The sequence below is a fragment of the Oncorhynchus keta genome, chromosome 11 (assembly GCF_023373465.1).
Source record: "Oncorhynchus keta strain PuntledgeMale-10-30-2019 chromosome 11, Oket_V2, whole genome shotgun sequence".
Classification (NCBI taxonomy): Eukaryota; Metazoa; Chordata; class Actinopteri; order Salmoniformes; family Salmonidae; genus Oncorhynchus; species Oncorhynchus keta.
Window position 1 is genome coordinate 42,896,624 of NC_068431.1, and position 12,984 is coordinate 42,909,607.

General features: G+C 43.6%; 1 protein-coding gene and 1 long non-coding RNA gene across 5 annotated transcripts; both read right to left on the reverse strand.

Annotated features, from left to right (window-relative positions):
- Positions 1–223: 223 nt before the first annotated feature.
- LOC127906190 (uncharacterized) lies at positions 224–2,878 on the reverse strand. The gene is made up of 2 exons (XR_008060589.1): positions 2,652–2,878; positions 224–2,541 (listed from the first exon to the last, which is right to left on the reverse strand). It is a non-coding gene; the product is annotated as an uncharacterized LOC127906190 (long non-coding RNA).
- A 636-nt stretch (positions 2,879–3,514) lies between these two features.
- LOC118390294 (protein phosphatase 1D) lies at positions 3,515–11,823 on the reverse strand. 4 transcript variants are annotated; one of them, XM_052457250.1, is made up of 7 exons: positions 10,354–11,041; positions 9,540–9,765; positions 8,152–8,276; positions 7,792–7,973; positions 7,456–7,692; positions 7,139–7,211; positions 4,198–4,345 (listed from the first exon to the last, which is right to left on the reverse strand). In XM_052457250.1, exons 1-6 carry the CDS (start codon positions 10,862–10,864, stop codon positions 7,140–7,142), a joined length of 1,353 nt encoding a protein of 450 aa, XP_052313210.1. In that variant the 5' UTR covers positions 10,865–11,041; the 3' UTR covers positions 4,198–4,345; position 7,139. The 4 variants fall into 4 exon arrangements, with proteins under 4 accessions (XP_052313211.1, XP_035636614.1, XP_035636615.1 ...); XM_052457251.1 differs by lacking the exons at positions 7,139–7,211; positions 10,354–11,041 and adding an exon at positions 11,678–11,823 and having other exon boundaries at positions 3,515–4,348; XM_035780721.2 differs by lacking the exon at positions 7,139–7,211 and having other exon boundaries at positions 3,515–4,348; positions 10,354–11,042.
- Positions 11,824–12,984: the final 1,161 nt, after the last annotated feature.

Sequence of the window (12,984 nt, forward strand, 5' to 3'; positions counted from 1 at the left end):
GCTATTTTGAGGGCCCTGGCACGCTTCATGGATATCTGTATGTGTTTGATTGTTTTATAAGATGTTGATGGTTGTGCATTAGTAACATGTAGTCATTCTGATGCGCCCGACTTGACAAATATAGTTCATCTCACTCATTTTGTTTTTTCCAGGTGACACCAGTTGAGGGTGCTGTCTGTCATCTCTGACTGCTCTTTCTTTTAGCAACAAGAAAACACATCAATTCATTTGAAATGACAACGTATTTATTCGACACACTTATTTAGTCACATTCAAGGCAGGTATTGCAGTTTGACATCAAGACATACATTGATTATCACTGTAATGGATGTAAAGTGGACATTTCTATGTAATTTATCTAGCAAATAATCATTTCTATTAATAAAGCCATCCCTTAATACACTTCACCACAAACAGAGCTGATCATGCCACATTCATGTAAAACCCAATGCCTGGTTTTGCATAATATACTGTACAAATAAAATCATATTTACAAAAGCACTTCAATGCTATGGAAGATATTTTTCTGTTTTCAAAATAACACAATTGTATTAATCTATGCCTGTACAAGATCAACATTATTCTGCAGTGTCAATGGTACCACAATGGTTGGTGTAAGAACAATTATCTGTGCTGCAAATGTGCAATTATCCGATTTGTAAATCCAGTGAGCCATGGGTGCACTAAATATGGCATCATACACCATATATATACAAAAGTATGTGGACAGCCTTTCATATTAGTGGATTCTGCTATTTCAGCCACACCCGTTGCAAACAGGTGTATAGAATCAAGTACACAGCCTTGCAATCTCTATAGACAAACATTGGCAGTAAAATTGCCTTACTGACAAGCTTCAACGTGGCACTGTCATAGGATGCCACCTTTCCAACAAGTCAGTTCATCACATTTCTGCCCTGCTAGAGCTGCCCCGTTCAACTGTAAGTAGCTGTTATTTCGAAGTGGAAACATAGAGGACAACAACAGCTCAGCCACAAAGTGATGGCCACACAAGCTCACAAAACGAGACCCCCCGAGTACTGAAGCACGTAAAAATCGTCTGTCCTCGGTTGCAACACTCACTACCGAGCTGTCTCTCATGGTTCGGGCTAGGGCCCTTAGTTCCAATGAAAGGAAATCTTATCGCTACAGCATACAATGACATTCTAGACGATTCTGTGCTTCCAACTTTGTGGCAAAAGTTTGGGGAAGGCTCCTTCCTGTTTCAGCATGACAATGCCCCCGTGCACAAAGCGAGGTCCATACATAAATGGTTTGTCGAGATCGGTGTGGAACAACTTGACTGGCCTGCACAGAGCCCTGACCTCAACTGCACACCTTTGGGATGAAATGGAACACCAACTGCAAGCCAGGCCTAATCGCCTAACATCAGTGCCTGACCTCATTAATGCTCTTGTGGCTGAATGGAAGCAAGTCCCTGCACCAATGTTCCAACATCTAGTAGAAAGCCTTCCCATAAGAGTGGAGGCTGTTATAGCAGCAAAGGGGAGACCATATTAATGCCCATGAATTTGGAATGAGATGTCCGAACAGATGTCTACATACTTTTGGCCATGTATTGTCTCTTCAAGCTAAGACTGATCATGTTGTCCTCAAATCAAGGACACCCAGTCGGTCCCCTCAACTTCATATTAATGCCCATGATTTTGTAATGAGATGCTTGACAAGCAGGTGTCCACATACTTTTGGCCGTAGTGTATTTCAGAGGTGTATTCCACTTGTCTGGTTATGAGAACTCAGCTTTGTAAACATAGCACTATTTGCCTGATTGAAGTTTAAGGTAATTGTGTCAAACACATTTTAGCTGAGTCAAATATTTTAACTCCAAATATCTCATCATACAAGCAAGGCAAACTTCCCAACGAGGTGACATTTGTTAATCGTTTTGAGATTTAATTCACACTTTTATGGATTCAGAAATCCAAGAGGGCATTAAACTGACACAACAATCATAACTTTCATGAGATCAAATCCACTAAACTTTATGAATATGGGGTATTTGAACACTTGCAAAGTAAATCACACAGCACCGAAACTACTTGACACCACATTTACACTTGCAGTGGGTGCCCTCCAGTGGATAGCTGAAAACAATACATGAGAACAATGATGCAAGGCCAACTATTCATGGGGAACCAGGGAAAGATCCAACTATTTGAAACAATCAACTATGGGGATATATAAAGTATTCATAGCAGGTAGCACATTCTGGATATTCTACATTTAACACGTAGTTCTGAAAACATCATGGATCCCCTTCTCCCGATTCAAAACGCCATGGATCCCCCGATTCAAAACGCCATGGATCCCCCTCTCCCAATTCAAAACCCCATGGATCCCGCTCTCCCAATTCAAAACGCCATGGATCCCGCTCTCCCGATTCAAAACGCCATGGATCCCCCTCTCCCGATTCAAAACGCCATGGATCCCCCTCTCCCGATTCAAAACGCCATGGATCCCCCTCTCCCGATTCAAAACGCCATGGATCCCCTTCTCCCGATTCAAAACGCCATGGATCCCCTTCTCCCGATTCAAAACGCCATGGATCTCCCGATTCAAAACGCCATGGATCCCCCGATTCAAAACGCCATGGATCCCCCTCTCCCAATTCAAAACCCCATGGATCCCACTCTCCCGATTCAAAACGCCATGGATCCCCTTCTCCCGATTCAAAACGCCATGGATCCCCTTCTCCCGATTCAAAACGCCATGGATCCCCTTCTCCCGATTCAAAACGCCATGGATCCCCCGATTCAAAACGCCATGGATCCCCCTCTCCCAATTCAAAACGCCATGGATCCCGCTCTCCCAATTCAAAACGCCATGGATCCCCCTCCCAATTCAAAACACCATGGATCCCCCTCCCAATTCAAAACACCATGGATCCCCCCTCCCAATTCAAAACCCCATGGATCCCCCTCTCCCAATTCAAAACGCCATGGATCCCCCTCTCCCAATTCAAAACACCATGGATCCCCCGATTCAAAACACCATGGATCCCTCTCCCGATTCAAAACACCATGGATCTCCCTCTCCCGATTCAAAACGCCATGGATCCCCCCCTCCCAATTCAAAACGCCATGGATCCCCCCCTCCCAATTCAAAACCCCATGGATCCCCCTCTCCCAATTCAAAACGCCATGGATCCCACTCTCCCAATTCAAAACGCCATGGATCCCCCTCTCCCAATTCAAAACACCATGGATCCCCCGATTCAAAACACCATGGATCTCCCTCTCCCGATTCAAAACACTTATTTGGCATTCCTGACTGCTCTTCGCCTGTCCAGTGATAGAAACTAAGCACCTTGATCTCCGCATGTAAGTTAAAACAGGGTGTGGCGTTTATCACCAAATTCATTCAGGCTGTGGTTTAGTTCAGGATAGTCAATTCATTATGATTTTCAAAAATACACATATTGCTACGTATGAATAATGTACAGTTTGGAAAGTATTTAGTATAATATTTTTCTATTGGTACAGAATATGGGATATTTGATTGATTTATTATTATTATTATTTTAAACATAAAAAGGGGGTGGAAATATGACCAGCAATATACACTAGATAAAATATATGTTTTCCATTAAAACAGTTAATAAACAAAAGATCATAAAAACACTTAAGATGTAAAGTAAGCATATTCACAAACATCACATTTTTACAAAAATGTTTAGATGGTACCAGACTCCACTATAAAAGTATACTTAACCTATGAATGGAACAGTGGCATATTGTTGATACATGAGCACACAATGTTCAGATGCCCTTATGCATCTCTTTGCAGAATGATAAAGGTCATCATCCTAGTCAATCTGTCGTCCGTGGTAAGATGAGGTTCAGCACACACACAAGGCAGCCTTGCGTTTCTGTGGTAGGATGACGGGAACATTGGGGGATCGTCTCTGTCCCTTTCCACCTCGCCTCAGAGGGGTTCGGTCACAGAGTCTGCGGCGAGACGTTCTAGGGGACAAGGGACTGCGTGGAGAACGGGCCAGGCTGCGGCGAGGCATCCTGGGAGACAAGGGACTATGAAGGGACCGACCAAGGCTGTGGTGTGCTATGCTGGGGGAGAGGGGAGTGTGTGGGGGCCTACGAAGCCTCCTCAGCAGAGGGGTGGATGGTGCTGAGAACCCTGGAGTCCCTGTGCCTTCAATTGAACAAACGTTCAAGGTTCTGTCGGTTGGGGTCACTCTCTGTGAGTCCACCTCTGCCAGGGGCTCTGAAGGGGGACAGAGACCAGCCTCACACAGGCTATTCCTCCACTCCAGAGCTGGGAGGGGGAGAGGCTCACCCACAGAGGACACAGTGTTAACCTCTGGGTTCTGCTGGAACAGGGCAGATAAACAAACAACGGTTACCATTCTATAATCCATCAGTCATGATATGAAGCAAATCAAACACCGAGTAGAATCCAGAAAAGGGAGGGTTATAGCAACACTAATGTAGTGCTGAGCGATTAAACAAAATGTTGGTTACTTTCTGGTTTTCAAAACAACTAACTGACATTGGTTCAATTATTTTAACTCAATTTTGCTCCGTTTTTTTTCTGTGAGCTTAAATGCGCACATTGTGCAGTATCTCTAGAGATAAGTCAGATCAAGCCCGAACAGGGCGATGTAGTAGGGTGTTGTAGAAGACAATATTCTACATAATTACCACCCCCCCGCGGTGAACTAACTACAAATTACCATAATTCATTGCACACCTACTTGTCAGGTGTGTTTCTTTTCTGCCTGTTAGGTTAGTGGGGGCACACAGAGAGCGAGAGAAGAGACGGAATAATGTGCGATCGTGAGGGATTGAGTGCAGTTGCTTCGTGAGGCATCTCTAACTTGAAATGACAAGTTATTGGTAGTTGGTATTCAGCAGTCATAAAAGTATGTCTTATTGAATTTGAAGAACTACTAAAATAGTGATTTTGTCAGACAGCATCTCTATAGAGATGAGATGACATGGAACTAAATAAAATCAAATAAAACAAATGTAATATACACAACTGAAATATTTTTGTAAAGTGAATAAATGATGGTTAATAAGTGATACTCATTAATGGACAGTCACTCCCATCATGGGATTTTTATTAAAGGGCTTATTCTGTGTTGTTACAGCATTCAGCCCATATAACGCATAGTGCATTTAATGTTTTTGACTGAAAACCAACCCGGAACGACCTCAGAATGAACTAATCTCTCAGCACTAGATAAATGAGAAAACAAGGTGGCTGCCTTCATGTGGAACGTAACTGCCAATGACAGACATCCTCCAGCTCTCCCGGAGTTCTGGTCAACATCATTTTGCTAGTTTAAATCAGAACGATAAGAGAATGCAGATATGCAATTAACCAAGATCCATCACCTAACCCTGACTCAAGAGGTCTGGAATGGATCAAGATGAAAAACCATAGCCAGACCACAAGCTACCTTTTCAGCGGCTGTGTCTAATCGTTGTTTTTTTCTTCCTTCAATTCTGCATTATCAGCATCGCAAGTGCACCGCAGGGAAAACGGGAGAAGATCAAACAAGTCCCACCCCCTCACCCCGAATAAGCCCACGCTCCACTTAAGAGGGCCATGAAAAGGCTGTGGCAGCAGAAACCTCTTTCTCAAAACTAAGGATCCAGATCACATTCTGCGCATGTGTTATTGAGCACATGTTTTCCCCACGTAGCTGCTGCTCACACTCCCATTCCTTCAGCTTCTCCCTTTCCTCACCCTCTTTTGAACCATGTTCTAGCCAGTCTCTGCCTCATTTCTGAACAGCTGAAATCAAATAAAAACCCTGCAGCGATTCGAACCAACATTCCAAAAGAGACATAGCCTACTATGAAGGCTACAACCTTCCCTGTCTGTTGTAACGGATATTGCAGTTGCACAAGCAGGACGCAGTCCCTACAAAAATCGGTGTTGTGTGTGTGTGTGATGTGATGTAGGCTATAGTTGCTGCCATAACGTAGACGCAGTTCCTGGGAAGAAAAAATAGCACTCCTACTTAGAACGTCTCTCTGCCTTCTGCTTAGCCAGTGTTCTCAATGATGAAGCATTCGATCTCTAATTAGACGAACAGTTACGTGTCGGTGTCTTGCTTGTGTTCTATATGCTGCCTAGACAGCTTCGTGTAAGTCCTCATTTCAGTTTTGCATTGGGGCTAAACACAATCGGAGATTTTCTCGCTTCTTTCTCGATGATCCTGCAAGAACCGCACGAGTAGGCTACCTAGCTGTTCCATCTCTGGGCAGCCAAGCCGGTCACTAGAGTCTGACAAGGGGCGAGTTCGTTTTGCGTCGACCGGTGCGCCAACATGTAAATAGTTCTGTATTGTCGTCTTAACTCCCCCTCTGAAAAAAAGAACACAACATCGCGATCATGCTTGATGGCCTAATCTTTTGCAATAGTTTAGATATGTCGACCATGTCTTTTGTGTACAACATGAACTTTGAAGGCGACACCAGACAAAGGCGTCCGTCGCTGATTGAGGAGGGGCAAGCGGCAGCGGAGCAGGCAGCTGAGTGAGCTCAGCTATGTAAAATACATCTGGAAGGACAGGAAAGCGGTATGGGAGTGTGCAGCGGCAACAACAAAAAAGTTTCAACAATGCACATGTGCAGAAATATCTGTATTCTTATCCGCAGCAAACCGGGTTCAAGAAAATCCAGAACCGCAGCCACTCAGTTTACAGAAAACGTCTGCCTGCTCTCTAGTTTCCCTCTCTTACTAACACACTAGACGGCTGCTTCTTTGAATGGGACAACAGTACACAAGTTGCACAGGTCTGTTAAAGTCAGAGTCCCTCTTAATATGGGAATACAGAAATCGGGGCCCACTCATCGTTAGCAGCTTTGTCTCCCTGTGCAAAAACAGCATCCATGAGGGTAGCTACACTCCAACACAAGCAATGTAGCCTAGCAGAACATTTAACAGTTCAGGGTAGTGACACTCCTAAATGTCTCATTATTTTTTACAGTTCCCTACATCTGTATATATCTGAAATGTGACACCTTCAAATCTTAAAAATGTTTTTTTTTTTTACAACAAATGTCAATGACGTGGCCTTCATTTGAACAATTATCAATCACACGCTTGTACACGTTCATTTACAATTCACTGAGTGGACAGTCACCTCACTCCCATTCTAGGTGTCGCCAATGCCCATGTTCTTCATCAAAACATACCTCCCCATCCTCCTCCTCTGTCTGTCCCAAAAAAACAAAAAGTCGTCTTGGTGAAGGAGCGGTCAGATTCTACGAAGCAGCCGTAAACGACTGGAAAGACCCACTGACACTGGGGTTCCAGGTCGCACTAGCAATTCTGCATTTAATCAAGGCTTCAAATACAATGTTCAATGAAATGCAAATAAAAACAAACACGGGTTACATTTAAGCCTGGTGGAAGTATTGAAATGTGATGGCGCTGTTCTAAGTTACCCTTGGTACGTACCATAATGGGGCCGTCGTAACGGCAGGGAGAGTTTGCGGTTGTAACGGGGGGGATCTTATCAAGGCCCTCTGCCATATTGACATAGAGCTCCTGTAGGTGCATGGTCATGGGTGGCTCATCAGGGTGCTGCACGGTTATCACTATGACCGTTGTGTTGTCTGCACGGAGCATGCGCTGGCGCCAGAACAGCAAGGCCGTGCATCCTAACCGTTTGGCACAGGACCATCCCTTAGGGCCCTAAGAGCAGACATAGTGACACCATCAACCTGTTAGAAGGGCATCGGCAGACAGCCAAGACGGTTTGGTCTGAATGGGAAACAAGAAGCTCTGGCTTACCACCATCTGATCGTGGCACTCACACATAGCGACAGCATCCTTAGCTGGCATCATGTTCCACAAGCCATCACTACCCAGGATGATGTAGCGGTGCTTCTTAGGGTCAATGGTCATTACAGTGACATCAGGCTCTGGAGAGACCACAAACTCCCCACTGTAGAAGTCATAGCTCCACAGGTCCCCTTTCAACAACAAACCACACACACACGCTTCATCACTGGGCAAATATCAAATGAAATGATTGGATGACAAGCTTACTGGAAATCATACTGTTTGCATAAAGGCAGCAGCTATGGAGCGGTAAGGTATCTAGTGGAGGGCAGAGGAAACTTGTGTTTAGGCCAACAGTGTAGTGCTTACCCAAAGCTCTGGCCACAGCGAGAAAGGGAATCTGGTCTATGACGGTGCTCCTCCTGACAGGGCCATTGTGGGTCAGTCTGGGCCTCTTCCACACCACACGGTTCACCCCGGACTTCTTCACTACACTGAAAAAGGACAAGCACAACAGGCACGGAGGATTTATTATGTGATCATATCCTGAACAAAAATATAAAACGCAACAATTACAGTTCATAAGTTCATACAAGGAAATCAGTCAATTGAAATGATTTCATTAGGCCCTAATCTATGGATTTCACATGATTGGTCAGGGGTGCAGCAATGGGTGGGCCTTGGAGAGCATAGGCCCACCCACAGAATTAGTTTTTCCCTACAAAATGGCTTTATTACAGACAGAAATACTCATCAGCATCCCCCACGATCCCTCAGGTGAAGAAGCCGGATGTGTCGGTTCTGGGCGGGTGTTATTACACTTGGTCTGCGGTAACTTGGCTTCTTTACATTTCAACGGTTCAATTCCCTCGTCAGAAAAGTCTGTATAGCCTTCTCCCTCTAGAATGAACAATACACAGTACATCTTCTAGTAATCTATTGATAGAACAGGCGCCTGTCAGTCACAAAGTGAGTGATGACAGGATAACTGCTGGTTAACTGCTGGTAAACCAAATGTGCACCGCCATGGGTCTCCCGGTCGCGAACAGCTGCGACAGAACCTGGACTCTAATAAGGATCTCTAGTGGCACTTCTAGCACTGAGATGCAGTGCCTTAGACCACTGCGCCAGTCCGGAGGCTGGTGGTGAGTGTTGCAACCGAGGAAAGAAGATTTTTACTTTTTTTTTTTTTCAGCACTCGGTGGTCCCGTTTTGTGAGCTCGTGTTGCCTACCACTTCGCTGCTGAGACGTTGTTGCTCCTAGACATTTCCACTTCACAATAACAACACAGTTGACCGGGGCAGCTCTAGCAGGGCAGAAATTTGACGATCTATATTGTTACTCAACAGAGAATCTGTGTTTACATGACAGAACACCACACTTGTTATTATGTTTTTTCCACAATAAACGAAATTGAAAGAGTACACTATATTTAGTTATTGCCAAAAATAAATTACAGTAAGAGTAGACTACATTACCTTTTCTGACGAGATTATTAAACTACAAAGTCCCACACACAGTGATTGACAGGTCCAAAACCCTACCAACTCTGACAAACATCCTGCCCCCTCCCTTACAACTCTACCCACAGTGATTAATTGACAGGCCAAACCGCTAAAGGGATAGTTAACCCAAATAACAAACTGACACAATGGTTTCCTTACAGCCACAGAGCCAATAAAATGTGTCTGGCTACTCCATGTACTTACGGAACACACTGGGCACTGACAAACTGAGACTGTCCTCTCCAACTCACCTGCCCCCAAGTCTCTCAATGCGCTCCTTCTCTTTGGGAAGTTCAGGTTTGTGGTCCTGTGTGACTTCCAAGGCCCTGATGTTCTTTTCACCAGGCTCTTTCACCCCAACAACCACTGCAGAGTCCCCCACATGGGCTACGTACATCAGATCCCCCCGGATCAGCACTATACTGGCCGTTGTTCCTGCAGTACTGGGCTGGCCGGTCAGAGTCTTGGGCCACTCAGCTGTAGGATTAAGATGGGGAAAGCATTGGAGAACATTATTATGAACAAACAACTTGCAGCAACACAGATGAGTGGATGTGACAATTGGCATTCGGCCATCATATGAAAGAAGTCTATTCAGATTAGAGGAAATCGGGAGACCTTTGGATGACACATGTCAGAGGTTGAGACAAGAACACGCTTGTCATGAGAGAAACTCATCATTGCTTTTGGAACATAAGGTTGACATGCTTACCTTTTGTGCTCTACTTGCAGAGCTAGGTATTCACAAACCCCCAAAATGGTTTTGTCTTCCCAAACCCCCGAGCAATAACGTTACATAGAAAAGACCTGCTCATAAAATTGCCAGTTAATAGCTAATATTAAAAGGGATGGATATCAGAACTGTAGCAGAGGGGACGAGGCGATCATATTTGATAATAGCAGCAGCAAAAAGGCATTAGTTAGCTACAGACTGAACAGTAGCTAGCTAAACCAGTTATTGTGGCGCCATAATTTCGCAACAATAACTTGAGCGTTGTTGGCTAGCTAGCAGGTAGATCGCGTCAGTCAGCGAAGATACAACAACGAGCTAACTAGTTCACTTACGTAGCTCTTTCCACATATCATGGTGGCAGGCAATGAACCCCTTTCGAATTGCTTCACAGACTTCTCCTTGGTCTTCTGACCAAAACCCCCTTTGCTTTTTCAGAATACCCCACAGATTGTCTCGGGCAAAATGAGCAGCTTCTCGCCCTCCGTGACCGTCAAATACACCAAAAAACGCCACAGACTTCCGAACGACCGTGTGCACTGCTGGAACTTCTGCCTGGGAAATGTCACCATGCTTCTCACATGTTATGTTTTCTGTCCACATTGCACTAACAGGCACCGATTCTTGAACGTTTTCGGGGGAATTGCTTATTATGGTCTGCTCAGTATGACCATTCTCCTGTTTCTCTACTTTTGACTCCCCTTGTTGTTCTACCGAACTCAGACCACCCTCTGGTTCAGGCGGTTCGTACTCCACTTTAAACTCAATAACATCCTCCATGTATCTCCTTCCCCCTTGCTCGGAGAATGCACTAACTCGGAAAATTAATGCGTCGTTCATGGCCATGAAAAATCCAAGCAAAGCTATACAATAAATACTTGTCCACCGGTTATGCTAAGCCGTGTTTGAAGCCAAAATGTGCAATGATATCTGGATCGAAAAACCTTTTTCCCCGTTCCTTCTTTGCTTCTGTTTATTTTTCGACGATAGGTCGTAAGGTATTTGAACCGCCTGTGTGAAAATAGCCACAATAGTGGAATTTGCAGTTTGCCTTAAAAAAATAAAAGTCCCCAATTGAAACATCCAAACAGGATACACAGAGGAATAATGCCATATTTGGACTAGATCATGTTTAACCAGGTTGTAATGTTTTTATATAGCTTAAAAATAAATACAATAATGAATTAATTTCACAATTAATAGTAAAGTTAAAATCCCACTGTGGATTTATTAGACTGCATTAATTGCTTTGGGGGCATACATATATGCACTGTACAGCCTTCCCTATGGAGTGTGCACCCATGAAGTGGGTTATCAGCTTACTCAGTGAGTCCAATTCTAAAGAGTTTACACAAATATTAGCATCATAGCTCTTATTGCAGAACTTTGACTGCGGAGAATCCCCTCCACAGTTGGTATATTGTGAGTGTTGAACATTCATATTATCTTGTAAAGCCTTATCTATAGTGTGCACCCATGAAATGGGGTATCAGTCTACTCAGTACACCCACATATTACAATTCCAAAGAGTTTAAACAAATATTAGCTCATAGCTTTTATCGCAGGAATTTGAAACCACTGTGAAGTGAGCCACATTAGCTAACCGGTCAGCCTATAATAAATATTTAACATTCATATGACACTATTGTACAGCCTTACATATAACGTGTGCTCCGGGGGAGAACAACTTCTCCGTCTCTTTGAAGCCACAGAAGTTCAAGGCCGACCACGTTGTTAGCAGAAAACAGTATTATAGTGCATGGGAAAATGTACACTTTTTTTAAAGACAATCATGGTACCAATTATTGTAAAATCGCACACAGAATAAATTATACGGATAATTTGGTTGCTAATGGTAGCCTGCAGTACCCCAGTCGGCCTTCAATGAAATTACTCAATGAGAGGCTGCAACACTGAGCTAGCCTGCAATGTCATTTCCTGGAGTATTTCTTATTTATATTGAACACAAATATAATCGCAACATCAACCATTTCAAAGATTTTACTGAGTTACAGTTCATATAAGGAAATCAGTCAATTTAAATAAATACATGTAGCCGTAATCTAAGGATTTCATATGACTGGGCAAGGGTCCAGCGATTTTACGCGCTGCATCTCAGTGCAAGAGGTGTCACAACAGTCCCGTGTTCTAATCCAGGCTGTATCACATCCGGCCATGATTGGGAGTCCCATAGGGCCGAGCACAATTGCCCCCAGAGTCGTCCGGGGTAGGCCGTCATTGTTAATAAGAATTTGTTCTTAACTGACTTGCCTCGTTAAATAAGGGTCAAATAAAAAATAAAGAAATGAAAAAAAAACAGCTCTGGTGGACATTCCTGCAGTCAGCATGCCAGTTGCATGCTCCCTCAATTTGAGTTATCTGTTGCATTGTGTTGTGTGACAAAACTGCACATTTTAAAGTATCCTTTTATTGTCCCCAGCACAAGGTGCACCTGTGTAATGATCATGCTGTTTAATCAGCTTCTTGATATGCCACACCTGTCAGGTGAATGGATTATCTTGGCAAAGGAGAAATGCTCACAAACAGGGATGTATACAAATGTGTGCACAACATTTTAAAGAAATAAGCTTTTTGTGTGTACAAAACATTTCTGGGATTTTTTTATTTCAACTCATGAAACATGGGACCAACGCTTTACATGTTGCATTTATATTTTTGTTCAGTGTAGTATTTATTCGGATCCCCAATTAGCTACTGCCGAGGCAGCGACTACTCTTCCTGGGGTCCAAACAGGAAATAACAATAAAATACACAATATACATAAACCTACATTTACATACACATATTTAGCAGATACTATTGTGGGTGTAGCGAAATGCTTGTGTTCCTAGCTCCAATAATGCAGTAATATCTAACAATACACAAAATACAAATCTAAAATTAAAAGAATGAATTAAGAAATATATACATATTACGACAAGCAATGTCGGAGTTCAGAGTATCAT

Bases quoted from the DNA above. Each gene is read 5' to 3' on its own strand.
- LOC118390294 (XM_035780721.2), bottom strand. From the start codon at position 10,864: ATGGCCATGAACGACGCATTAATTTTCCGAGTTAGTGCATTCTCCGAG. The intron at 9,766-10,353 runs GTAAGTGAACTA...TTAATCCTACAG, and splicing joins TGATATGTGGAAAGAGCTAC to CTGAGTGGCCCAAGACTCTG. The intron at 7,974-8,151 runs GTAAGCACTACA...TGTTGTTGAAAG, and splicing joins CGCTGTGGCCAGAGCTTTGG to GGGACCTGTGGAGCTATGAC.